The 19,680-nt window shown below is 45.1% G+C and overlaps 1 protein-coding gene across 12 annotated transcripts in view; it reads right to left on the minus strand.

Annotated features, from left to right (window-relative positions):
• Tp53bp1 (tumor protein p53 binding protein 1) overlaps positions 1 to 19,680 on the minus strand; it is an 80,178-nt gene that overhangs the window by 605 nt on the left and 59,893 nt on the right. For 8 of the 12 annotated variants that reach the window (XM_070005938.1, XM_070005936.1, XM_070005941.1 and 5 more), the window contains 10 exons: positions 19,087 to 19,239; positions 14,426 to 14,697; positions 13,690 to 13,830; positions 12,967 to 13,397; positions 9,775 to 9,966; positions 8,951 to 9,169; positions 6,763 to 6,978; positions 1,618 to 1,712; positions 1,008 to 1,207; positions 376 to 521 (listed from right to left, as the gene is read on the minus strand). In XM_070005938.1, the coding sequence (XP_069862039.1) occupies positions 376 to 521; positions 1,008 to 1,207; positions 1,618 to 1,712; positions 6,763 to 6,978; positions 8,951 to 9,169; positions 9,775 to 9,966; positions 12,967 to 13,397; positions 13,690 to 13,830; positions 14,426 to 14,697; positions 19,087 to 19,239 (2,065 nt within the window). Of the gene's footprint in view, positions 1 to 375; positions 522 to 1,007; positions 1,208 to 1,617; positions 1,713 to 2,433; positions 2,612 to 6,762; positions 6,979 to 8,950; positions 9,170 to 9,774; positions 9,967 to 12,966; positions 13,398 to 13,689; positions 13,831 to 14,425; positions 14,698 to 19,086; positions 19,240 to 19,680 lie in introns of those variants that run through there. The other 4 variants (XM_070005944.1, XM_070005943.1, XM_070005937.1 and 1 more) reach the window with 2 other exon arrangements.

A 19,680-nucleotide genomic window follows, 5' to 3' on the forward strand; every position in this document is an offset into this window, starting at 1 on the left:
TCGCCTTGAGCTGAAGAACGCAGTAGGCAGCACCCAGGCCCAGAGTTCAAGCCCCATGACTAACCAAAAACAAAAAGGTAGATCCCACTCTCCCCAAACCCAAACCCTATTTTGTTAAACCCACCACGCCTGCTGCTCACAACCAAAAATAAAAGTTATACACTGGCCTTATAGAAATGTTTATGGGACATACCACAGAAAATTAGTAAAGACACGAACAGTCTAGTGCACTCATGTCCACTCACCTCTTAAAGGTACTGTTTTAGCAATAGGAACAAAGTCAGTCAACTACCACGACTGAGACTGGGACCATGTGGCCTTAAGCTATGGTCCCAGAACATTCCTGGACCAAGGACATGCATGCTTTCCAAGTACCTTTGTTATGGGCACTTGAATGGTGCTGCTTCACGGAGGCTGCCCCACCAGTCATGAGGATCTCAGACCAGAGCTCCAGGAAATTCTGCTGTTGGTCTGACACCAACAGTACCTTCAGATTGTGGAAAGGATTTTCACGGGGTTGCCTGTGAAGGAGTGAGAAGACCTTAGTGTAGCAGAACATACCCAACGAAGACCCTTCTCTACAAAGGACTTGAGCACATCTGAATGGTATCAAAACTGAGCCTTGTATTAGGGAAAATGTCCCTGTTCTCTTTTTGTGAATCGTGTTCCCTGGCTTTCTGAAGCTACTCTTCAGATCTCTGTCCAGGGGCTGAGATCATGCTCCTCAGGTGTTTAATTTTGCTTCAATGCTTTAAAACTTAGGTCTTCTTTCAGGTAGGGAATTCTGAACCTATATAAAAATCCTCCCATATTTTCAAAGGATATCCACCAACATAGAGCTAACTAAACTAGAAATGCTAAAATAGTTTGAAATTGTGATTTATTCTACTGCAGTCTATTTTCTGGAAATGCTCATGCTGAATTAGATTCTCCTTTCAAATGCTTGCTGTCTCCCTATTTAGCTCTAGATGGTCGTGGAACTGTGGGACAGGCTCTTAAATACGTACCAATCTAGAATTCTTTGCTCTTCAAGGCTGTAACCAGCTGGCAAGAGATAATTACGGTAGTTCTGGAGCTGGTTGGCATGGCAACTGTCATGGACCCAGACATGAGACACACACGGAATCCCACTGGCAAGGCACAGGAAGTACTTTCGGGTTCGACAATGCTGATCAGCAATTAGGAGACATTGGTAGGCTGTGTTACACTGAAAGAAAAGGACAGAGCCAATAGTTCTGGTGATACCTACAGAAACCTAAATAGGAGCAGATCTAAAGAGTTCCAAATGCTAACCAAAATAAGAGTCATATTTCAGTTCTGTCACTGAGAAGCCCAAACTTGCACAGACATTTCTCTGTATTCATCTACAGCTTTCTGAGGGCCTAATCCCCAAGTGTCAATGGCCCATGTCATGCTCAGCCTCAGTAATACTGATATAGGAAGTTCCACTTAACATGGAAAATCAAATTCAAGTAGTCCTAGGTTCTAACTTTTCTTTTTGAATACGATAAAAATTCTACTTCATGCAGCAACAGTTTGACAGGTTCCCTGTTCCTAAAACCCCTGGCTACTTTATCCAGCCCCCAGACCTTTGCTCGATGCACAAACTCCTCTCACCTGGGCTTCATTGAAGTCTTCGAGTATATAGCCAGCTCCCGCGCGAAGCTGGGATTCTGTGTACTGCTTGTTGAAAGGTGGAATTTCTAAAAACTCTATGTTTAAAAAAAAAGATAGCAAGATAATTATTGAGCTAGTGGATTCCTACTGGCTACTCTGTATGCCTGTTTATTGTGCCTTTTCTACTCTTCAGCTCCCTTCACAGCAGTGTGTCTGTCCCCAAAGCCACAAGAGACTTCCCCATGGGTCAGAATATCTAATTTGAGACCTAGAAAATGCTACGAGAGAAGGGACAGAGCCAAGTGTGGTGGTACACAACTGCAATCCCAACTGTTCTAGAGGCTGAGGAAGGAGGATCACTTGAGATGCTAAGTTCAAAACCAGCATGGGCAACATAGTGAAAATCCATGTTAAAAAAGGAGGATGGAGCAAGAACAGGGAGGCCTGGGAATATGAGAGGTGGAGGTTGCTCTTACACCTAAGAGCAGCAATGTTTCCTGCACTAAGACTGAAGTCAGTCAGGGGCCGTCACAGGAAAGGACATGAAGCTTATTCAAATCTGAATAACCCTGATCTGGAAATTGGCCTTTTATCGACCCTACAGCTTTTCTGCTGCTTTACACCCATTTCCTCTAGCTCTGCCTTCAAATTCCCACTTGATCAGCATCTTTAACCCCCTTACAACTAACACTTGATAAGAATGTGCAAAGAAAGTATGGTTTTAAATTTTTTAACTGATAAGGGAACTATGGTTTTAAATTTTAAACTGATTAATCAGAAAATCCTGTTTCAATCTTTTCATGGAAAACTATCTACCTTTGATGATCTTGAAGTACCTCAGGACACTGAACATCAATGACTGCTCTACAGTCTTGAGGGTGAAGTAGAAGGTATGAGAGATGAAGCTGAAGCTGTAATGACCCTAGGCAATTTGAAACTGCTTCTTTTGACCAAATATCTAATTTGAGCTTGTTTTCTGGTCATCTGCTCTTCTCTTATATAAATAACACATTAAAAAAAGAAGAAAAGCAAGACATTAGAGATTTTAATGGTAAGTTCTGGGAAATTAAATTCATTAAATTCATTAAAATCTTATCACAAATAAAAATCCCAAGCCAGTGCATAAAGTTTAGTGCCGAGACCACCTCCCTGCCTCCACCCCTGCGGGTAGAAGCTGGTGGAGCGCAGCCCTTGCAGAGCAGTGCTTTGGTGGCCTCCCTGTCCACAGGAGCTGCTCTGGCAGTGCCTCTCTTCCCCTCCTCTCATCTTTGCTTGACTCGGCGTTCTCCACTTTCTTTTTGTTTTGTGGGGGGGAGGTCCGGTTGTGGGGCCTGAACTCTGGGCCTGGGCGCTGTCCCTCAGCTCTTCAGCTCAAGGCTAGCACTCTACCACTTGAGCCACAGCGCCACTTCTGGCTTTTTTCTTTTTGCTTATGTGGTGCTGAGGAATCAAACCCAGGGCCTCTGGCATGCAAGGCATGCGCTCTACCACTGAGCCACCTTCCCAGCCCCTCCACGTTCTTTTTAAAATGAAAACTCAATCTAGAAACTCTTCGTTGGTGGCAGAATGCTTTGTCACGGCATTCTTTTGCACTCAGAATTTGTCTCAAGTCACAACCTGCAGCACCAAGATGGTGCTGCGTCATGCCAACAGCCAACGCAGTCCTCAAAATGTCTACTTCACTACGTGATCCGAGACCGCTGCTGTCACTCATGACCACAATCCCCACAATCCCCAAGAACACTACATTTATACAGTCAATATTACGGTTTAGGCAGCCCATTCTTCTCATCATTCTCGTTAGTTTGGATTATAGTCTTTACTGAGTGCCCTGTCCATCCCAAGGGACACATCAATAGTTTATCCCATTATTTAACTATCATCTAATTGACATCAAGCGATCAAAGATGAAAGGATTAAATAAACCCAGCTCTAGTCCCTAAGAAAACCCAGTGCCATGTTCCTAATTCCTTGGTAACATTTTCTAAGGGTTCCTTAAAAACTGCAGGATAGTGAACCTTTTTTTTTTGTCAGTCGTGGGGCCTGGGCGCTGTCCCTCAGCTCTTCAGCTCAAGTGAGCCACAGCGCCACTTCTGGCTTTTTCTGCTTTTGTGGGCCTCATGCATGCAAGCACTCTACCACTGAACTACCTTCCCTACCCCGAATTGTGAATTTTTTTAAGATTAAGCAAGTTTTTCTTATAGATGTCATCACCGTCCTCTTACGACTCTCATGGACTGAAATTATCAGGGATTCTCTGGTGCTATCTCAACAGTATCCAAGAAAGAAAGAACGCCAACAGAAACCAACTGCAGTGAAAAAACCTCAAAATGCCTTTCAAAACAGTCAGACAAGAGGACTGCAGATAAAGGCCAGCCCTGGCGAAGAATGTCAGCAAAACACTATCTCAAAAATCCAGCCAAGTGTTTGGATCACACATATATTAACTAGCGAAGTGAAGGGAGAGGTAGAAACAACATGAACCCAGGCAAAAGCAGGAGATTATCTGAAAAACTACAACAAAAAGGGCTGGAGAAGTACTCAAGCGATAGAACACTTGCTGGGCAAGTACAAAATCCAGATTTCAAACTCCCATACTGCCTTCGTTCTCATAAAAAGCTGTCCAAATTCCTGTGTTTTTTTTTTTGTTTTTTTTTTTGCCAGTCCTGGAGCTTGAACTCAGGGCCTGGACATTGTCCCTGAGCTCCTTTTGCTCAAGGCTAGCACTCTACCACTTGAGCCACAGCACCCCTTCCAGCTTTTTCTGTGTGTGTGGTACTGAGAACTCGAACCCAGGGCTTCACACATGCAAGGTTAAGCACTCTACTACTAAGCCACCTTCCCAGCCCTTGCTTTTTTTTTTTTTTTTTTTGGGGGGGGGATAAAGAACTAAACGGGGGCTGGGAAGGTGGCTCAGTGGTAGAGCGCTTGCCTTGCATGCCTGAGGCCCTGGGTTTGATTCCTCAGCACCACATAAGCAAAAAGAAAAAAGCTGGAGGTGGTGCTGTGGCTCAAGTGGTAGAGCGCTAGCCTTGAGCTGAAGAGCTGAGGGACAGCGCCCAGGCCCAGAGTTCAGGCCCCACGACCGGACTGGGGGGGGGGGGGGCGGGGGGAGGGACTAAACAACAAGCATCTCATACAAAGTCACCTATAGAATCCTGGTTTAGGGAAAGGGTTTGAGGATATTAGAACAAGAATGTGAAAGCAGAAAGAAAATAAGACCTCAAAGGACTGGCAGAATGGCTCAAGTGGTAGAGCACCTACTTCAATTCAGACCCTGAGTACAAACTCCAGTATTTGGGGGTGGCGAGGGAGAGAAGAACAATCTTTAAACAACAGTTTGTTTTTTAATTTTTTTTGGGGGGGAGGGGCTGAACTGGTACTGGACTTGAACACAGAGCCACTGTCCCTTTTTCACTTAAGGGTGGCACTCTATCACTGCAGCCACAGCTCTACTTCTAGCTTTTTGGTGGCTAACTGGAGATAAGAGTTTTGTGAGCCGGGCACCGGTGGCTCACGCCTGTAATCCTTGCTACTCAGGAGGCTGAGATCTGATTCAAAGCCGCCCCGGGCAGCAAAGTCCTTGAGACTCTTATCTCCAATAAACCACTAGAAAACTGGAAACCACTAGAAAACTAGTGCTGTGGCTCAAGCGGTAGAGCGCTTGCCTTGAGCTGAAGAGCGCAGGGACAGCGCCCAGGCCTAGAGTTCAAGCCCCATGACCGACAAAAAAAAAAGTTCTGTGGACTCTACTGCCCAGGGCGGCTTTGAACCATGATCTTCAAATCTCAGCCTCCTGGGTAGCTAGGTTTACAGGCATGAGCCACTGACACCTAGCATATAAGCACTGAGTTAATGCCATAACACACATATACCACTACACAGAATGACCCTATATGCCTAACAAATAACAATTCTTGGCTAAGAAAGTCCTCACATACCTTATCTCCCATTGTACCAGTCTCAGTTCTATTTAATAAATAGGTTTTGAACACAAGTAGCCCTTGGAAATCCCACCTGCTTCCATAGCCCAGTTGCCCTGGACTACAGCATCTTTACTCAAAGCCATTCTTTACACTGTCTGAAGAGCATCTCCCTGATCACTCTGCTCATGTCTGTTTGCATCTCGACCTGGTTGCAATTAGTTGAGGAAGTTTGGCTAATTAGGAGTTGTCCATACACCTGAAATAGCAGCTAGTACACGTCTTCTTTGGTGCTCTTTTATGACAACCACGTTCTCTAATTTTGATTACCTCCTGCAAAACTCAACATCAGTCGGGTCCATAACAAAACAATGTCCCATCAATTTTTTTAGCCTTGTCAGACACATCTGAACGTTACATGTCAATCACTTACAGTGCTATAATTATTTGTATCTCATATCGCATACTTTTCAGACCACTGAAATAAATTTTACTTCTGCTGACCAGCCTTCACTCAAACAAAGAAACAAGACAACAGAGAAATGTATGTAGTGCATGCAGTTGTAAGAGCACTGGTCATCCACATTTTCTTTTTTTTTTTTTTTGGTCGGTTGTGGGGCTTGAACTCTGGGCCTGGGCGCTGTTCCTGAGCTCTTCAGCTCAAGGCAAGCAGTCTACCACTTGAGCCACAGCACCACTTCTGGTTTTCTAGTGGTTTATTGGAGATAAGAGTCTCACGGACTTTCCTGCCCGGGCTGGCTTTAAACCGCGATCCTCAGATCTCAGCCTCCTGAGTAGCTAGGATGACAGGTGTGAGCCACCAGCGCCCAGCTACTCATAGTCTTAACTGAGACTCAAGAGACTGCAACTGCCTCCATGTGGGTTTCCTCTAACGGGAGATGGCAAGGTCTTAAGAAACCTGATTGACTAGAAGGAAAACCACCTTTGGGTTCTAAGTTGAGTGTGCCACTACTGACATAAAGCAGTTCTGAAACCTTCAGCTTGCTGCTTCTATGGAAACTGAATGGTAAAAACCTATCTCCTATCTGTTTACATAGATTGTTTTGAGGAAGAACTCAAGAAAACAGTTTTCATGTTCTTAACCAAGATACTACTTGCCAATCACCCGCCCTCTGCCCTGCTTCAGCAAAAGAACCACCAGCTTGTAAAAAGAGTGGAAGGAAGGAAAGGAGTTGCGCATGCCAGGGCCTCAGGGACTTACCTTCCTCTTCCTCGCTGCTTCCTGTGGGACCATCGGGCAGTTTAGAGCGGCTGGCCAACTTGTCACTGGTTGTGGCCATAGTGAGGAGAAAAGCATAGCCAAGAAACAAGGTTTTGTTGAGGGGCAAAGGTCCTCTCTGCTCTTCTAGGACAGAAGGTTCACCTGTGTTGTCTCCACTCTCACAGGGGCTCATAAACTCTCCAGCCCCCACTGCACCTGGGCGGACAGAGCACTTGTTAGAATAATACACAAGGATGCAGCACCAAGAATGATCCGATGGGAAAGCCACGTCCTAATGAACTTTCCTGACCTATGACCCACACCATTACTATGGCTAACAACCTAGGAGTAAACATACAACGAAATCTAATTGCAGTAGATTCAGATTTTAAAGTCAAAGTTTAAGTACATTACCAGAAATGAAAACCATAATTATTGTCAATCGTGGGCCTGGACACTGCTGTCCCTCAGCTTTTTCACTCAAGGCAAGCACTCTACCACTCTGAGGCACAGCACTACTTCTGGTTTTCTGTGATTAACTGGAGATAAGCATCTCACGGGTTTTCCTGCCCAGGCTGGCTCTGAACTATGATCCTCAGGTCTCAGCCTCTTGAGCAGTTAGGATGACAGGCATGAGCCACCAGTGCCCAGTAGCCCTGTTTTTATATAGCCAAAATAAATACTTCTCAGGCCATTAAAGTAGTTCTAATACAAAAAAAAAAAAGTAAGAGTGCAAAATGCTTAGAAGTCACCGGTGGCTCACGCCTGTAATCCTAGCTACTTAGGAGGCTGAGATCTGAGGATCGTGGTTCAAAGCCAGCCCGGGGAGGAAAGACCGTGAAACTCTTAGCTCCAATAAACCACCAGAAAACCGGAAGTGGCACTGTAGCTCAAGTGATAGAGCACTAGCCTTGAGCTGAAGAGCTGAGGGACAGCGCCCCGGCCCCGAGTTCAGGCCCCACGACCGACAAAAAAAAATGCTTAGAAGTCTTCAGCCCCCTTCTGCAGCTCAGTGCTCCGACTTCCCTCAGGATATGTGATAGTGTGAAGTAGCCTTTAAAAAAATACAATTGTTCATATTAACTTTTTACATGTACATGAACCACATGAAAATACTAACATCAGCTGTCCAGTGTCCATCACCAACACCTGGGCAGGTAAGTGAGCCAATCACTGAGGACTCCCAGAACACCCATGCTGCAAGTGCCCCAGGACATTCTCAAAACAGCAAATGATACCTGACCTGGAGAAGTGGAACCATAGGCTCATAGAAGGCTAAGATGACAGACACCTGAAGCATGCCTCCTTCACACAAAACCAGCAGAGGGCGAACGACCTCAGAGCAACACCATGTCGTGTGGACAAGGCGAGACAGACTACAATGCATGGCTACTTTGTCATCTGAGAAAGTTAACCAACTTTTCTGTTTTCTTCAAATATCTAGAAAATGAATTTTTGTACATCAGCTTCAAGGGATTATACATGCAGTAATAAGTATGAAGCTTGCCTCACAATAAAGTTAACTCTTGTCGTTTTTGAATACCCTGCAACCCAACAGCAGTGTTGGGGGGATACTCAGATGACACAACTCAAAACACCAGAAAACCAAAGGGGCCAGGACAATGGAATGCCAGTAGAATTTCATCTACGCCCCAAGCCTGAGCCTCCTCAGAACAGAGACTAAGGACTTTACCAAGACCCACAATTTGGACCTGTATCACTGTAGACACTCAGCGAACAAGAGATGAACTGATCCTCTCTTAACTTTGAACATGAGTGACTGGGGAGGGCTGGGAGATAGATACAGGCTCAAGTACCTTTCATTAGGAATTAAGGCCTCAGTATAAAGAGGGAAGCAGAAGATTGTGCAGGCAAAGGAAGAGCTCCAAGACAAGCAGCCTGATCTGTTTTCCTTCTGCTTAAAATTCCTTATTTCTTTCCCTCCTAGAATCCATGCAGGGTTCAATGAATGTTTGAGATCAAGTCCCAACCTCCTATCTGGACCCTGCTGGGAGGATAAAAGCCAGAAGACATAGCAAGCTGTCCAAGCGCCACCTGCAGCTAGTAAGATTCTGACTCTATAGCCAGTAAAGAGCGGCCACTGCCATAGAGTAGGTTCCATCTTTCCAGCAGCTGACCCTGCACCCCACCATGGGCTGAGCAAGAACGAAGCAAAGGCAACACTGACCAGGCTTCACAGTGGTAGACTTGCGGCCTCGCTTGGCAGGGGACCTTTCCTCTTCAGAAGTAATAAGTTTCCTTTTGCCTGAGGGAACTCCAGAAGAGGCTCTGGGACTTTCTGCGACCTTGCGGGTAGGGGTTGTGCTGCTGCTGCTGCCGGAGGCGGTGGGGGTGGACGGGGAGCTGAGGTTGCTGCGCCGTTTCCGTTTTCCTTCCACCAAATTGTCTGTAGTAGGATAAGACAAAGGTTGGTCAAATCGCAAGGTCTAATGAGATGGTGATTTAAACACAGGTACCTTTCCCCACCTCTCTTAGGTCCGCTTTTTCCTGCAATCACTGCTGTAACAGGGATGGGTTTAGTCTCCTGTAAGTCAGGAAAGACCACAAAAGCCCTAAGGACTTATTATTTGGTACTGGAAAAAACAGGTAGGACAAGAACTCTAGAAATGGACAGCCGTCACTCCAGCTCATACCAACCTAGAGACCACATACAAAAATAGACAGGCCAGGCACCAGTGGTTCACACCTCTAATTCTAGCTGAGATCTGACAATCACAGTTCAAAGCCAGCTTGGGAAGTTAAGTCCATGGGACTCATCTTTTCTCCAGCAAACTACTCAAAAAGTTACAAGTGGAGCTGTAGCTCAAGTGGTAGAGCACTATCCCTGAACACAGGGACAGCGCCCAGGCCCTGAGTTCATGCCCCAGGAACAGCAAAAGAAGCAAAATTTAGGGAAACATTACCAATTGCTCTATAGATGTCACCCCTCCCCCTCTCTAAGCAACACGATGGAGCACAGGCAGTGAATAGCTCAGGAGGCCAAGGTCTTACCTAAGCTGATATCTGCTGCCTTTGTGAGCGGCGTTACTGCCTCATAAGGACCAAGCCCATACTGCTCTCTCAGTCTGTTTCCTTGCTCCAAGGACAGGATAACAGCCATTCGCTTATACCACTTCCTTTGGCCTTCTTTTTCAATGCTGTAGTACAGCTCCCCAGACTCCTTCCTATGTCCTTTCACCACTCCTGGAGCATGAAAACATAAAAAAGGCACACATACCTTCTTTACAAAGCCGGCCTAACACAGGGCATGCTAGAAGGCACCCAGCCCAGAGGGGTCATACCACTTAGCATTCATGTAGCTACTGTAAGATCAGAATAAGGACACTTTCTTGCCTCAAGGTGGCCTTCAGTTATCACATAAAGCTGCTCAAAACAAGCCTTCTCGTTTGTTGTGGTTCAAATTCAGGACAGAGGCACTGTCCTGGAGCTGCTTTTGCTCAAAGCTAGCACACTACTGGCTTTTTCTGTGTGTGTGGTACTGAGCAATCAAACCCAAGCTTAAATCCTATCACCAAGCTAAATCACAAAGACCTCTCCAACACACAACAAGCACAAGACCAAAACACACTTGTAATGAGAGCTGCTAGAACTAGAAGAATCTAAAATTGACATTAGTAGACTACCTCAATAAAGGAACACAAAATCATCACCCCTTGACGGAATGATTCACTCTGTTGCTGACATCTAGCTGTCTCTAAGAGTCACACTGGCAGCTCATGAAGGCAGCACAGAGCAGGGAAAGCTGCTGATCAGCAAGGGATGGGGGACAGAAACAGACTTGGGGGGGGGACCAGCAAGAGGAGAGTGGGCTGGAGGGGAGGATAAAGGGTGTTCAGTACTGTGAAAATAAACTCTTTCCAACTATGATAATAAACAGTGAAACCTGTTCTTTGTGATGGAGGGGTGGGGCTGACTGAATACAATGGAAACGTGGATTTGTAACAACAAAAAAAGAGCAGATACATTTGATATAAACTGAATCACAGATCAGATCAGAAAAAAATTGCCTCACACAGCCAGTTTGTGTCCTTTTAACACTGAAACAAGGGCCAAAGAGCACTGCTAAGAGAATCCCAAATACAAGAAAGCCAGGAAGACGCCAACAGAAAGGCATGTCTGTCCATTGTATCCTAGCCCATGTTCAACTCAAAGGGATGATTTAAAGTAATGAAGTCAACACAAATTGGTATCTTCAAGAACATTCATGTAAAAGGAACAATGAGCTCTTGAAACAGTAGAATCTTAGTAAATCCCTCACCACTAACACTAGCTTCACATTCTGCCCTTTATGCTTTAAATTATTTTCAGACAAAATTGTACACTTTTGCCCGCTGAACCCCAATCCTCCTATCTCTGCCTTGAAAGTATCTGGGATTACGGCTATGAGCCACCATATCCAGCCTAAAATTCTTCAAGTTAGAAAGTAGTAGGTGTACAGGCATGCAAACACAAACAGTAACTTACACCTAAGTTAAATATATGTAGCTCTTAAGTTTCCATCAAAGAAGGAAGTATAAAAAAGTCAGTAAGGAAAGAACACAGACTACGGAAAGGAAAAACAACAGCAGCAACTACTCATGTTCAACGTGGAGAAACCTGGCAGCTACCCTTCCCAGTGATCAAGTTTGCCATCAGCACAATGTCATACACGTCCCTCAGTCCCAAATGGTATAATAGAAATGGAATTTCACCACACTGGCATTTTTTTTTCTTTTTTTGTCGGTTGTGAGGCTTGAACTCTGGGGTCTGGGCACTATCGCTGAGCTCTTCAGCTCAAAGCAAGTGCTCTACTGCTTGAGTCACAGCACCACTTCCGGTTTTCTAGTGGTTTATTGGAGATAGGAATCTCAACAGACTTTCCTGCCAGGGCTGGCTTTGAACTGTGATCCTCAGATCTCAGCCTCCTGAATAGCTAGGATTATAGGCGTGAGCCACTGGCGCCTGGCAAACTGGCATTCTTTTCTAAAATCCTTAACTCTAGCTGGGCACTGGTGGCTCACACCTGTAATCCTAGCTACTCAGGAGGCTGAGCTCTGAGGATCACAGTTTAAAGCCAATTTAGGCAGTCCAAAAGCCCCTTATCTCCACTTAACCACCCAAAAAGCCAGAAGTGGAGCTCTGGCTCAATTGGTAGAACACTAGCCTTGAGCAGATAAAGCTCAGGAACAGTGTGCCCAAGCCCTGAGACTGGAATCACAAACAAACAAAATCTTAACTCTAGTCTAATAACATTAGACAAATCCAGGTTGAGAAATATTTTATAAAATACCTGACTAGTATTCCTCAAAAAGTCATGAAAAACAAAAGACAAAAATTACCACACACTAAAGGCGACCAAAAGTAAACATGATGGCTAAATGTATAGGTATCCTTGGCTAGATCCTGGAATAGAAAAACATTACAGAAAAGCTGGTAAAATCCAAATAGAATCTAGTTTAGTTAGTAAGAAACTAAAACTGGGGGGGGGGGGGGGTGGAGAGGATTGGGTTGGGGGGAGGATGGGAAGGGATGGGAAAGGGAAACAAAGGAGGAGGCTACAATGCTTGATAAGAAATGTACTCACTATCTTGCCCCCATGTGATTGTAACCCCTCTGTACAGTATCATCACAATAAAAAAAAAATTTTATTGAAAAATAAAAAAAAAAAAAAGAAACTAAAACTGGTTTCTTAATTCTGAAAACTATTTGCAAATTTAGGAAGCTTAACAACAGGAAAGCTGGGTGAGGAAGACGCTAGCAGGCTGTCCTGGCCGCATTCTACACTCTGCAGACCTTCTGAAAAATGACCCCAAGTGTAGCTGAATGAACACTGATGGCTCACACCTGTAATCCTAGCTACTTAGAATCTGAGGATCTTGGTTCAAAGCCAGCACCGGTAGAAAACTCCATGAGACTCTTATCATCAATTAATCACCAAACAGTGGAAAGTGGAGCTGTGGTTCAACTGACAAGAGTGCCAGCTTTGAGCAAAAAAACCAAGCGTCAGTAACCAGCCCTCAGTTCGAGCCCTAGGACCAACACAGAGAAAAGGAAAGGACGTGGCAGAAGCAAGCAGTGTTACAGGACAGTCTCTGACTCGACAGAGCCAGCTGAGGCAGGGAGGAAAGTCCTGGTGATGACTGACAGGATGGAGCTCCAATGGTCCCGGGGCACAGAAATCCACAGATTCAGCTTCTTTATTACCTGCACTGAAATACTCATCCTCCGAGAGGGCTGTCACTTCAGTATCCAGTGGGATGGGATCACAAAGAAGAATGTCTTTGCCCAACACATCACACTCATACCCATCGTCAAAGAGTAATTTATACTTCCCAGCTCCAACATCTCGAGTAATTTTTCCAGAGTAAAAGTAGCCATTGGATGACCACTTGGCCACAACACGGAGCCCTACGAAGCTGCTTCCTGGAGAGGAAGCATCGACGCCATCTGCAGAGCTGGCAGCGGTTTGGAAAGGAATCTCTGGAGAGTCGCTACGCCGCAAAGTGCTAGCACCCACATCTGCTTTTCTATTAGCGTCTGGGACCCGGGACACAATTCGGGTGAAGGATTTGTCATCTGGAGACATGCTAGGCGAAATATCCTCTATGCCCAGTGGGCCAGACACAACTGTTTCTCTAAAGAGAAATAATGGGAAAAAACAATGAAAATGAAGACAATGAAAGTGTTATCTACCTATCCATTTCCCCTCTCCCGTGTGTCCCACACTCCAGGGGTCTCTCCAGCGCTCTCTGTACTAACCCCATCACCGAGCGGCACGCCTCACCCTCATCTCTTCCCACTCCCCCGGGTGTGGGTGCGTTTCTCCCTCCTGATACCCCACATACTCTCAATCCCCCTTCTCTTCCTTCTGTTCCCTTGTTTTCTGAACAAGTCATAGGCTACATGTATCTCACAGTCCCCAGGTACCTGGTTCCAGTGGTCCGAGATGGTGGGCGGCCTCTGCGCCCGCGCCCGCGCGGCGTGACCGGAGCCTTCCCTCCCTGTCTGACGCCATCGCCGTCCTCCTCGCATACTGGTGCCCCCGTCTGACTGACCCCTTTTCTAGGGCTGGAAAATGAAGACAGGTTAGTGTAGTAACCGTTACTACAGCCTTCCTTCACGGAAGGTCTGCATGGGCCTCCCCGTGCATGCCAGGCTCCATGGGGCAGGCCTCCAGGACAGCAGGAAGCTGGTCCACACAAACCCCACAACCTCGGCCGGGGGCGCGAGGCGTGGGATACAGGGAAAGGACATTTCCTGTAGGAAAGTCTATTATTCCCTCTGACTGCAGCCCTGAAAATTGGTGCACCTGTTTCCGCTCTGCCTTCTCATCTGTTTCACACTCTGGACACCTGAACAAAGGCTAAGACTCATCAAGTTAGGAACATTACTTCAAAGCTCCTGTACTCCTAACCAAAATAAGCATGGAATATAGAATACAGGGGTGGGAGAACTATGTGCCCAGAATTTCCAAAGTCCTTTCACCTGCTTTCTCTCAGGGACTTTTTTGCCAAAAAATAGTGCTCCTCCCACACCAGCCCCAAAGAGGAGAAATAAGCGGGGAGGAAGGGGCGTTGTTTATCATAGATCAAGGAGGGGATTTAGAACTGCCCCCAGCACCACGCCCCTGCTGTGGCTCAGTCTCTGGAGTCCCTGTGGGCACCTCAGTTTTCCTGGGCCTCCTCGGGAGCTGGGGAAGGCAAAATCTGTGGGCTCCGTCGCACTGCTTTTCCCTTTGAGTGGTCCGGCTCCTCTCCCCGAGCTGCCACTGCTGTGCATGGCTGAGAGACTCGTCCCGCTGGATGTGCGGTGCAAGCTGGAGGCCTTGGAGGAGAAGGAGCTGATGTCCCCCAGGTCACCCGAGGAGCCCCCCGTGTGTGAGGGGCAAACTTCAGCTTCACACTCCTGACATTCTACAATTGGCTCCTCCGTTTCCTGCAGTGACGAAATGGACACAGAAGCAAAAAGAAACCATGGCAATATAAGCTAATGTGACGGTGGGAAAAGCCCAGAGGTGGCAAGAAGTGTTCATGCTGAAAGGTGGCACTCAGGAGGGAACTTTTCAAAATATGGACAGTATTCTGTACCTGTTTTGAGCAATGGTTATAGAAAATTAGCAAGTCACTGAACACTTCGGATCTGTTTATTCTACCGGGAACACAGGACATCTTCTTGTGTATGTGTACGCTGGCCCTGGAGCCTGAACTCAGGAGCTGGGCACTCCCTGAGCTTTTTGCTCAAGGCTAGTGCTCTATCACTTGAACCACAGCTCTACTTCTGGATCTTTGTTAGTTAATTGGAGATAATAGTTAATTGTGGCTTTGAACCACAATTCTCAGACCTCAGCCTCCTGAGATCAGGCATGAGTCACCGGAGCCATCTTAATGGAAAAATAAAGATGGCAGAAGATTTCGGAAGAAAAATCTATAGTGAAATAAATTATCTTTTTATTGTTCATGTATACAGACTTCAAGGTGCCAGGAGATTCTAACCGACAAGTATTTACTGAGTGAAGAGAAGTAAGGAGGTAGGTTAGAAAAGCACACGTTTGTTAGTACGTTTAGAACTGGACACCAATGACTCACGCCTGTAATCCTAGCTACTCAGGAGGCTGAAATCTGAGGATCAAGGTTCAAAAACCAGCTAAGGCAGACAAATCTGAGACCTATCACCAATTAACCAGCAAAGCAGAGGTGTGGCTCCAGTGGTAGACACCAGCCTTGTGAGAAAAAGCCAAGAGAGCACAAGGCCCTGAGTTCAAGCCCCAATACAGGAGAGGAGGGGAGGGGAGAGGAGGGGAGAGGAGGGGAGGAGGAGGGGGGAGGAGGAGGGGGGAGGAGGAAGGGGGAAGGAGGAAGGGGGACCCATGTCTAGATATTTCATTAACCATGGGCGACATTACGTGGTTTTTGACATTAGCTATCGTTCACTAAATGATCACAAAGAAATAATTAGGAAAAAATAGACCAAATACAATAGCTGAAAAAATAAAGACCTAAAAACTTATCACTGAAGTATGTGAATTTGCAGTAGGCATGGGCTTCATCTACATGCTCACTTTGGTGGCTATCAGTTTAAAGGAAGCTCCCAAGACTAAACCGTGCTCAATAGGGAAGTTCTAGCACCAACCAGCAATGTCCTCTAGGATAGAAAAGGGCAGAAAAACTACAGCATGCACGATACACTGTTAGCTTTCTAGCCTAGAATGTTCAAAACATATTATGCTAACAGAGATGATACATTTAGAAGTGTAAGATAGAGTCTTCCATTAATGAGTTTACAAGCTCTCCAAGGAAACAGTGTACAATGCACACATTTAAATACTACAGATGACTAAATGATTTTTACTTCTTGAAAATTGCTCCTCTAGGGGCTGGGAAGGTGGCTCAGTGGTAGAGCGCTTGCCTTGCATGCCTGAGGCCCTGGGTTTGATTCCTCAGCACCACATAAGCAAAAAGGAAAAAAGCCGGAAGTGGTGCTGTTGCTCAAGTGGTAGAGCGCTAGCCTTGAGCTGAAGAGCTGAGGGACAGCACCCAGGCCCAGAGTTCAGGCCCCACGACCGGACCAAAAAAAAAGAAAAAGAAAAAGAAAATTGTTCCTCTAAAATCCATTAAACTGGGTCAGGTGCAGCAGCTGGGTGTTGCTGATTCATGCCTGCAATCTTAGCTACTCAGGAGCTGAGATCTGGAGGAGCAACGTTTGAAGCCAGCTCAGGCAGAAAATGATGAGCCTTCATCTCTAGCCAGCAAAAAAAAAAACAAAACTGGTAGCTCAAGTGGTAAGAGCATACCTGAGCAACCTGAGCAAGCAATCTGAGAAAGGCCTTTAATTCAAACCCTAGTACCACACATAAAGGTAGGGAGAAGATCAGGTGCCAATGGCTCACACTCACTCCTGTTTTCCTAGTTACTTATGGGGTTAAGATGGATGGACCACCATTTGAGGCCAACCTAGGCAGAAGAGTCCATGAGACTCCATCTAAGGAAGAAATTAGGCATGGCAGAAAATGCCTGTCTTCCTAGTGACAGTGCAAAGTGAGTAATAGGAAGATTATTGACCAGGTGCACTGCCAGGCAGGAAGCAAGAATTTACTGAAAATAATTAGTGAAAAAAAAGGGCTGGCAGCCCTCAATGATAGAGCACTGCCCAGCAAGCTCACGGCTCTGAATTCAAACCCCCAGTATCACTAATATTAATACAATAAATTTTAAAAAAACAAAAAAATCAAAGCAAATCCATCTATGGTCCTGACTCAAGTGGTAGAGCACCTAGCAAATGTGAGTCCCTAAGTTAAAAGCCTGGTATCACCAAGACAAAAAAAAAGAAAGAAAAGAAAGCATAAACAAGAGTACCCGAAGTTCCTACTGAGGGGGATGAAAGGAAAAGAATGTGTTTTGATGGACTTCACCCCACCTCCAATACTAAGATTTGACACTGTGCCAAATTACTTTCTACAAATTATACTGTAGGTTCCTAATTTTTCCAAAATTGTAGTTAGCATCAAGAAATTCTACAAAAATGTCTTAGAAACTTTTTTTCTTAAAAAGGCCTGAGCCACGAAGCAGACCTAAGGATGATCGCAGTTTATGGCCAGACTTGACAAAACAGTTAACAAGTGACACTTCAACCAATAAAGCCAGTTATAGTGGTATATGCTTGTCATGCTAGTTGGCAGGAGATTTCAGGACAAAAAAGGGAAAACCTCAAGTAGGCGAGCACCGGCATAGTAAGCAAGACGCTCTGAGTTAAACCCTCCCCAAAAAGTATCATTAAAAAGAACTGTTTCTGGGATTTGATAATTAAAAATTTCTCAAACTAATGTCAAGTGTTATTTAACATGAAAGCCATAAAGACCTATTACTGAATGAGAAATAAAAATGTCTCATGTGATAAAATTATATGACCAGAGTTTAATTCCTGAGCACAACTTCCTACGTGGCTAGCAAACAGGATTAAAGTATCAGACAAAAATGAGACAAGGAAGACAATAGTTGTATATCTTGCCAATACTTGCCAGATCTTAAAATGTATTAAAAGGACTCCAGATCTTTAATTCTAGAATATCTAATCTCAGCCAGAATTAGATCTAAACAAATTCAGCATTGATGTCATCCATTAACAAGTCAATAAATACCAATAACGTACTGACACTAGAAATTAAGTCTGCAGAGAAACCCACTGAAAAATAGAAGTGGATCTTCTTCCAGAAGCTCCATGACCACACAAAGTCAGCCGAGAAAACAAGCCAACATGAAAAGGAAACACACAAATCTAGACTGGAGCTCCAAACTTCATTTGCGATTCCAAGAATTTAATATCATCATACATAAAAACTTCATACATGGGGCTGGGAAGGTGGCTCAGTGGTAGAGCGCTTGCCTTGCATGCATGAGGCCCTGGGTTTGATTCCTCAGCACCACATAAGCAAAAAAGAAAAAAGCCAGAAGTGGCGCTGTGGCTCAAGTGGTAGAGCACTAGCCTTGAGCTGAAGAGCTGAGGGACAGCGCCCAGGCCCAGAGTTCAGGTCCCACGACTGGACCAAAAAAAAAAAAACTTCATACAAGAGAAATTGTAACCATTGTTCTGCAGTTTTAGCATTTTAGAACAAGATAAAGTAGGGAGAGATGAAAAAAAAAAAAACATTTGCTGCTGAGCATGAAGGAAATGAAAGCAAAGATTCCTCAAGTTGTTTTTATAGAAAAGATCAGACTGACCCAACACCAAACAATGAATTCATAGTTGGAGAAACAGAAAGGAGACAGGGCCTTTCTTCTAACACAATTCTTGTATCTTTCCTACTTAAAAAAAAAAAAAAAAAGCTGGACTGGGAAGGTGGCTCAGTGGTAGAGTGCTTGCCTTGCATGCATGAGTTCGATTCCTGGGTTCGATTCCTCAGGACCACATAAGCAGAAAAAGCCAGAAGTGGTGCTGTGGCTCGAGGGTCAGCATCCAAGCCCAGAGTTCAGGCACCCACCAAAGGCAAAAAAGAAAAAAAAAAAAAAAGCTGGTAGCATAGCATCGGGGTCAAGATTATTTTTTTTCCATACTAATATTTTTTTTCCATACTAAGAAACCAGGCACATTGGGCTGGGAAGGTGTCTCAGTGGTAGAGGGCTTGCCTTGCATGCATGAGGCCCTGGGTTCAATTCCTCAGCACCATATAAGAAAAAAGAAAAAAGCCGGAAGTGGTGCCGTGGCTCAAGTGGTAGAGTGCTAGCCTTGAGCTGAAGAGCTGAGGGACAGCGCCCAGATCTGGAGTTCAGACCCCACGACCCACAAAAAACAAAACAAAACAAAACCTGGCACATAGACCAAGGGCATTACCTCAGTTACTTTCCTTTCTACTTCTGTTCCATCCACGTAATACACATCTGTGATAACACGGGTGACAAGTGTGCGCACTTCACGGATTGTTCTCATGTGACGATGCAAGACATGTCCGTGTGGAGGCTGAGGCATATCAAATTCTTCTTCTCCCTATGACAGAAGATACAGAAGAGCAGGTCCCACCAAATTATCAGAACCACACATCAGCTGCTTTTTTGTTTGTTTTTGAGGGGCTAACTAGGCTTGAACTCAGGGGGTCTCACTCTTGTTTGGCTTTTTCATTCAAGACTGGTACTCTACCACTTTTGAGCCACAGTACTACTTCCAGATTTTTGTTGGTTAATTGGAGATAAGAATCTCTCAGACTTTTCTGTCAAACTGGTTTTGAACCAAAATCCTCCAATTTCAGCCTTCTGAGTAGCTGCTGAGGATATACAAATCGAGTGTGATGACATTTTCCAGGTGTTTTGTTTTCTACTGGCTTACAGATGAACTCATCTATATAATAGGAAACCATTATGTAACCAGAGATTAGGAGGTATCTATGTCAGCATGACTTGCCTTGACATGATATAGATCTAAAGCAAAACC

The sequence above is a fragment of the Dipodomys merriami genome, unplaced genomic scaffold (genome assembly GCF_024711535.1).
Source record: "Dipodomys merriami isolate MVZ:Mamm:240054 unplaced genomic scaffold, mDipMer1.0.p SCAF_69, whole genome shotgun sequence".
NCBI classification, from domain to species: domain Eukaryota; kingdom Metazoa; phylum Chordata; class Mammalia; order Rodentia; family Heteromyidae; genus Dipodomys; species Dipodomys merriami.